The sequence below is a fragment of the Crassostrea angulata genome, chromosome 1, assembly GCF_025612915.1.
Source record: "Crassostrea angulata isolate pt1a10 chromosome 1, ASM2561291v2, whole genome shotgun sequence".
Taxonomy (NCBI): Eukaryota; Metazoa; Mollusca; class Bivalvia; order Ostreida; family Ostreidae; genus Magallana; species Magallana angulata.
The window spans coordinates 43,520,228-43,528,312 of NC_069111.1; the positions used below are offsets into that span (position 1 = coordinate 43,520,228).

At 35.1% G+C, this 8,085-nt stretch overlaps 1 protein-coding gene across 1 annotated transcript; it reads left to right on the plus strand.

Annotated features, from left to right (window-relative positions):
• The first annotated feature begins 1,605 nt into the window (after positions 1-1,605).
• LOC128185061 (heat shock 70 kDa protein 12A-like) lies at positions 1,606-7,304 on the plus strand. The gene is made up of 5 exons (XM_052854734.1): positions 1,606-1,743; positions 2,437-2,771; positions 3,069-3,287; positions 3,383-3,533; positions 5,242-7,304. The coding sequence occupies exons 2-5, from the start codon at positions 2,451-2,453 to the stop codon at positions 6,312-6,314; spliced, it is 1,764 nt and encodes a 587-aa protein (XP_052710694.1). The 5' UTR covers positions 1,606-1,743; positions 2,437-2,450; the 3' UTR covers positions 6,315-7,304.
• Positions 7,305-8,085: the final 781 nt, after the last annotated feature.

Here is an 8,085-nt window from a genome sequence, read left to right on the forward strand (position 1 = left end):
AGAGTAAGAAAATATGAACAATTATGTTTTGGGGAAATACTAAAAAAAAATTGCAATAGTAACATTTTTGAATGTTAAGAAGTGTTATATTTTTTTTTATATGTCCGAGGGAAATATTTATCATATGACAAAAAAATTCTCTCAATTTGTTAGTAGTTAACTTTTTAAAAATTATTTTACAAAAACACGAAAAAAGATTAAAAAATTCTTTAAAAATACTTATCGTATCTCTATCATCATTTTAATATTTGATAAGTATATGTTTTGTGGTCTTCTAATGAATATTGGAATAAACTGTGGATGTATAGAGCCACCTTAACAAATCAAGTCATGTTTAAGTATCGTGATATTTTCATAAAGATTTTTATATATTTTTGCAACGCGACCGGGGTGGGGGGGGGGGGTGTTAATGTTGTTTACGATTATTTATACAATAGAAACACTTAGAAACAAAAAATGATTAAGACCAATTACGACAAGTTGGAGTCATAGCACATTCTATATGCCCCCCCCCCTCACGAATCTTTTAAATAAAGTATTTTAAATTGTGGTTCATATTGTGGTATCATTGCGGTCCATTGTGCATGGTTAAAAGACGCACCGCAGCCGTTCAATGAATCGACAACTATTATAAAGAAAGCACTTTATGAAACAAAGTCAACGTGACATTGCCAAAATGTAAAATTGATATTGAAATACAAGTATAGTACAATGGCTCACTACACCTTGAAATATTTACTCAAATCAGCAGAAAATTATTTCATTGTGATAGATATCATAATGGACAAGAATTACTTAAGTCAAATAGGCAAAAAAAGTGCAATTTTGGATGAAAAATTACATTATCGAAAATTTAATTCAGTAAGCATGAACAAAAGCTCAAGGCAGATTCGAACTCATGATCTGCGGTTCAGAAGCCCACTACTTTAACCACTGACCTACAACGATATGTAACCCAATCGAACGATATAACAGGTCGGGTACACTACCTTATATGGATAGCATTATTTAACATGTAACAGTATTTTCGGCAAACAGATTTTCCAATCCAGTGAATGAGTTGCAATGCATCACGGTCTAAAACGTGTTTACGATTCAACAAACGCACGTGGTATTTGTCTGTTTTATATACAATATTTAATTGCTTGCCGGAATGTTTGTACATCTTGATTTTTACTTTAGAAGGTAAAAAAGGAAAGATCACGTACCATTAACTTTGTTCCATGCTCACATAAAAAAATACTGTAGTTTTAGTTGATTAATTGTTGCTTCAAAAATGATCAGTATTAAACGACTGACAAACATACGCAGGGGGGCCCCCACTTTTTCTCGCAGCAACAAATTTTTTAAAATATACATATAAAAAATTGAATTATTATGGAGTTGGCCCCCCACTTTTTGGGAGAATGTAAAAAATTGTTATGAAAATAAGTGAAATTGAAGGTATATATACTACGCCAGCCCCCCCCCCCCCCTACGGATTAGTTTAAATTTCCTTTTTTTTCCTTTTTTTTCTTTGCTTGTCAAGATTTTTTGGAAGAGTCTGCCCCCCCCCCCCCCACTTTCAAAAACGATGCTACGTGCCTGCATGTGAATACGTGTAAGGCTGTATTAAATGTCTGTAAAAAGGGAGGTAACTTTCTCTTGTTTTTGTATTAAGCAGAGTTACATGTATCTGTTATATTCCCAAGGTATTATCATTGATTCCCAATTGATCTTTATTTAGGAATCAGCAAATTCAAGGTAATTATGATTCATATATGATCAATATTTAGATTATTCGAAAGATCGTGCTTTTAAACAACTTCAGCTTATAATAACAAATATTTATAAGGCTACTTTCGTTTTTAAAAGAGAAGGGTGTAATATTTTTCCAAATATTTTTAAGAATTTTAATATATTATTCAATGTATTTACAATTTACATTATTAAACATAGTTTGTGTATCAAGTTTCCAATTCAATGATTTTTAATTTGATATTTTTCGTACTTTCATAATATGTACATATGTAGTGCCTGTGTTGAAATAACACAGCAAGCAACACATATGTTCTTATCAGTAAATATCAACATTTGTAAGTAACCCCCCCTCTTCATATGAACCTTGTAAAGAATAAAATCATTTTTTTCTGCATAGTTTTAAAAGTTTTCCCACAAACACCATTGCATAAGGTAAATAGATAGATTTGATAAATTGATTGATGCATTAATAATAAAAACATGCATGTTTATGCCCATAGCGCAGATGATAGGTACATTCTCAATATAAATAAATATAAAGAAATGATTTAATTTTTTGCAGGTGATGGAACTAACGAAATGCGCCGGTGTTTATAAGAGTCGCAGTTTATGCAAAAATAATTTTTTTTAAAACTCTTTAAAAATAAACTAGGACACATGTTATTTTAAGTGTTTGATTCTTTTATTTCTTTATAGCAAGATACTTTAAAATGGCTGTTTCCTTACCGGATGCTCTTATGTTTGCTGCTATAGACTTTGGCACTACCTTTTCTGGGTATGCGTTTGCCATGAGAGACGAGTTAGAAAAGGACTCATCGAAAATATTTGCTCCTCACTGGCATGCTTCGGATGGAAGCTTGATTTCACACAAGACACCAACCACTGTACTATTGGACAAGGATGAGAAATTGGTTGATTTCGGTTTCGATGCTGAAACCACTTACGCAGAACTGTCAGAAAACGGCGAACATGAGGACCATTTCTACTTCCGCCGATTTAAGATGATGCTCTACGACCAAGTTAGAACAAAAGTATGATTAGGAATTAATATAAAGAAATAAGTGCATCAATTATAATTAATTTCAATGAAACTGATTCTTTAAAAGTGGTTATATATGGATGGGGGAATTTACACTAGTTACGCAGTAAGCTGAAAACCGCGTAAAATACCCCCGCGCGTATGGTAAAATATTAAACATTTAGAGTGGTAAATCGCGTATTCGCGTATTTAATACCCACGCGTATTGTTTGACCATAACCACCAGCGTAAATAACAACTTTTACAACACGTAAGCGCAAAATATTCTGATGTTTTATCCTTCTTGCAGAAATTAACGGTAAATACAACGGTTGCCGATATACGGGGACGAAAATTGCAAGCTGTGAAAGTTTTTGCCCATGCTATACGATATCTGAAGGATCATCTGCTGGATTCTCTAAAAACTAAGGGGAAAATTGTGAAGAATGATGACATCCTATGGGTTTTAACTGTTCCAGCAATTTGGGATGACACGGCAAAAGTGTTCATGCGAAAAGCAGCACAAGAGGTATCTAAAGCAAAGAATCAAAGACGTATTATATAATATTAACGTGACAAATTGGTACTTAACGTGTACATTTGATTTTCTGTTTTTTTAATTAGGCAGGTATACCTGGCCATCAGCTGATGATTGCATTAGAACCAGAGGCGGCCTCTATCTACTGCAAACATCTTCCCGTAGAGAAACTGGAGGGAACCAACACAATCAGCGCCTTCCAGCCAGGGAGCAAGTACCTGGTACTGGACGCTGGGGGTCAGTGTCAAATCGATAAAATTTAAAAAAAAAAAGAAGAAGCTGAAACGTTTAGGTCTTAAATGCAATTCAACGCGTTGTGCAGTTACTGACGAAGTGTCAAGTTTGGTACTGACATCTGGTTTTTGGCTTTTATAACTATTTTTGTTTTTAGCTCACCTGAGCTGAAAGCTCAAGTGAGCTTTTCTTATCACTTTTTGTCTGGCGTCTTTCTGTAAACTTTTTTACATTTTCGGACTTCTCTAGAAACCAGTGGGCAATTTCAACTAAAATTGTCATAAAGCATCCTTAGGTAAAGGGAATTAAAGTTTGTTAAAATGAAGGGCCATGCCCTCTTTCAAAGGGAGATAATTAAAAATCATTGAACATTTGTTGGCATTTTTAAAAAATGATCTTCTCAAAAACCATTTCAAAAGCTAAAACTTGTGCGGAAGCATCCTAAGGTAGTGTAGATTCAAGTTTGTTTAAATCATGAACCCCAGTGGTAGGTTGGGGTCACAATGGGGGGGGGGGGGGTTCAAGTTTTTACATAGGAATATATACAGTAAATCTTTAAAAATCTTCTTCTCAAAAACCATTTGTCCAGAAAAGCTAAAACTTGTGTGGAAGCATCCTTAGGTAGTGTAGATTCAAGTTGGTTAAAATCATCATCCCCAGGGGTAGGTTGGGGCCCAATTGGGGGGGGGGGGGGTCAAGTTTTTACAGAGTAATATATACAGTAAATCTTTAGAAATGATCTTCTCAAAAACCATTAGGCCAGAAAAGCTCAAACTTGTGTGGAAGCATTATCAGATAGTGTAGATTCAGGTTTGTTCAAATCATGACCCCTAGTGGTAGGGTGGGCCACAATAGGGGGGGGGGTGTCAAATGTTTTACGTAGGAATATATGGAGAAAAAAATCTTCTTCTCAGAAACCGATCAGCCAGAAAAGCTTAAATTGGTGTGAAAGCATCTTCGGTTAGGGTAGATTCAAGTTTGATAAAATCATGATCCATCCCCAGGGGTAGGATGGGGCCACAGTGAGAGGTGAAATATTCACATCGGAATACATATAGAGAAAAATATTTAAAATTCATCTTCTTTGAAACTGATTCGCCAGAAAAGCTGTAGCTTGTGTAGAGGCATATGCATCCTCAGGAAGAAAAGATTCAAGTTTGTTCAAATCATGAACCCCAGGGGTAGGGTGGGGCCACAGGGGAGGGTCAAACTATTACTCAAATGTTTTTCTTATATGCAAGCATTTTGACATATTGTTCATTCTTTAAAATTGTTTAGACTCCGGCCCCTGAAAATTCTTGGGCCTCACAACTCACAAGCAGTTCATAAATTTAATGAAGGTTTATAATCCATGTATAAACAATTGTTTAAGATCTTCTCTAGAACTGCAATGCTCAATATGTGATAAAACTGTAAAAATTTGTTATAAAGGGGCTCAATGATAAACATAAGCAGAAGATTTTTTTTGGATACAGGATCTATTATAATTATGACATTATTCAGATATTTTGTATATATATGACTCTATAAAGCTGATTTTATAAAATTATGTATATTGTTGCTCAGGTGAACGATGTGGCCCATAGGCCTCTTGTTTGATAGAAATTGTTTTAAGTTTCCAATACTTCCATTCATAAAATTGAAAATTCGTAAAATATATACTTAAATTTTGCGAATAAATAAAAACTAACGCTGCAATTTTCCCGTTCAGGTGGAACAGTGGATATAACCGTACACGAAGTCAAACCAAATGGACACCTGAAGGAACTAGACCGAGCGAGTGGCGGCGACTGGGGTGGAACCAGTGTGGATATGGCCTTCAAGAGCGCTCTGGCGGAGATAGTGACGGAGGGAATGATTGAAGGCTACTGTCACAAGTACACTGGGGACTACATCGAACTGTTCAGGGATTTTGAAATCAAGAAACGCAAATGTGGTAAAGGTGACAACTCGAATTCAGTTATCACACTGAAAATTCCCGTCTCCTTTACTGAGGGATGCTCGGAAACCTTAGACGCGGACTTAACCACTCTGACTAACAAATCGAGATTCAGAGATCATATCATGTGGAAAGCAGACAAAGTTAGAATAGATTTGCCGACGTTTGAAACATTTTTTAAGCCAGCTTGCGATGGAATTGTCAGACATGTCAAGGATTTGTTACAGTCACCCAAAGTCAAAGGTGTCAATAAGATCCTAATGGTGGGCGGGTTTTCCGAGTCCGACATTTTACAGGAAGTGGTTCGGAAGGCTTTCCCGGATTGCCAGATCATAGTTCCACAAGAAGCTGGTCTGGCCGTTCTTCGTGGAGCCGTTTTGTTTGGTTACAATCCGAAGGCCATAGATTCCCGCATTGCTAAATACACCTACGGCGTTAAGATGAATGTTGAATTCGACCAAAAAATACACAAAGCATCCAAAAAGGAAGTTATAGATGGAGTAGAATACTGTACCGACATATTCGATCGACATGTGAAGAAAGGTGAAGAACTTATAGTCGACGAGGCCCAGGCCGAGAAATCTTACGTTCCATTAACCCGTCAACAAAAGGTTATATCATTCAGTATTTATACGTCGACTGAAGATGACCCGTTTTATGTGGAGGGTTGCAAAAATATTGGAAAATTTGTAGTTAGCATTCCTGTCGGTGTGGAAGATCGCTCCGTCAATGTCAGGATGATATTTGGTAGAACTGAGCTCACGGCCGAGGCAAGGGTAGTGAAAACAGGGGATATAACCCCCGCGCCGTTCGAACTCCCGGTAGAAGAAAAGATTTTAATTTAACCCAAGCAGTCTATAATACTTTTTGGAAAAATTTTCAGCCAGTTATCACCAACAAAAAAAAAACACTTAGGATTTTTTTCATACATAAACGTCATTAGATCAATACTTTTTTACACCAACACGTATATTTAATCGATACCTCTTTTGTCTGATCATTATTTCTGTACATGTAACAAAAAAGTATATTTATATATATCAGTATTTTTGTTAAACCTATGATGTCATAAAGATTTCTAATACACTGGCATTGCCACAACGGAAACTAAAACTAAATTACAAAAAAAAACCACCCCAAAACCTCCAAAACCCCCCCAAAAAACAAACAAACAATAACGATGCTGTTATGATTTCGTACTGTCTACTTGAAAATTGTACCAAAGGATGAACCAAAGGACGATTTAAGGTTATCAGTAAACAAGTAGTTTAATTAAATTGTCTAAATATGATTTCAATTCAAATATTAGTACATCGTAATTATATCCGTTCAAGCTTGTACCAGAATTTTAGGACAATGAATTTTCACATTCTTTCAGAAACGTGAGCTTTAACTACAATACAACTTACAAGTTTAGTATATCTGTTACAGATTGGAATAAGATTTTTAACATTTTGAAATAACAATAAGTGGTAAATCTGTTTAAAACAATGAATGTTCGTACTTACTTTTGTCTTCCGGTAATAATCTAGGGTGTAATATGCCTATATTATCGTCGCCATATACATGTATAATCAAAATATAGTAAAACATCTTAGATTAAAAGGTAATTTTATTCGTTTAAAAAAAAATATTGAAGCTTTTTTTTTTTTAACAAGGCTTATCCAGATTATTCTTAAGTATTTAGGCATTTTAAACTTTATTTTATTGAGTACAGAGACAGCACAGCATTGATTTTTACATGTAAACAAAAATAAGTGTTATATATGTATGTAGTTTTTAATTTAGTGTGTTTTGGTATATTATTTATGTTCATAGCTTTTATGCCAGTAACTTTTATATGTACAGCGCTGTAGAGTAATTCAATATATGAATTTCTTAACGTTTTTTGATTTACGACATTACGGAAATCTTTATTCTATTATTAGTAGTTTCGTCACGCACGAGTGACTTGGCGCGTAGTATAAATAGTTTTTCATGCATGATTTTGGTCATTGCGACGTTCGTTACAAGGTTGTAAGGAGTTGATAGTATTTGTGTTCTATAAGATATGAGTGATTCGGAGAAAAATGATTCACATCATTCAAGTGGCAGAAATTTAAACCCAGAACAGACAAGAGCTATTGATGAGGAGCAATTTGACGCCACGGACGCAGTTCGTCTTTTTAACCGACGCATTGAGTCAGCACTCGAGAAACAGAGAGTGGCCATTGTTTCGGAAATTCACGAGAAATTCCAGTCCAAGAGCTCCGAGTCATGTGTTTTGCGTGCCGAAGGTAACAGAATTCAATTCTCTTTTAACGAAGAAAGGCTGAGAAGTCTCGAGCTGATTGAAAGAAAACTTATGATAGACGACATTAGCGAAGTACTTACGAAAGCCGAGAAGGATCATTCGAGATTCGAGATACGAGATTCGAAATACGAGATTCGAGATTCGAAATTCGAGATTCAATATCTAAATTAACCAATCAAATCAAGGATCTGAAAATATGTATCCTAGCGACATCAAACTGTTCTAAATAAAAATCATACGTACATGCTCTTATATACAAATGAATGCTATGTTCACTTCTCCCTACCTAACTAAATAATTATTTGTATTTACTTTTACACAGA

Bases quoted from the DNA above. Each gene is read 5' to 3' on its own strand.
- LOC128185061 (XM_052854734.1), top strand. From the start codon at position 2,451: ATGGCTGTTTCCTTACCGGATGCTCTTATGTTTGCTGCTATAGACTTT. The intron at 2,772-3,068 runs GTATGATTAGGA...TCCTTCTTGCAG, and splicing joins ACGACCAAGTTAGAACAAAA to AAATTAACGGTAAATACAAC. The intron at 3,534-5,241 runs GTCAGTGTCAAA...TTTCCCGTTCAG, and splicing joins CCTGGTACTGGACGCTGGGG to GTGGAACAGTGGATATAACC.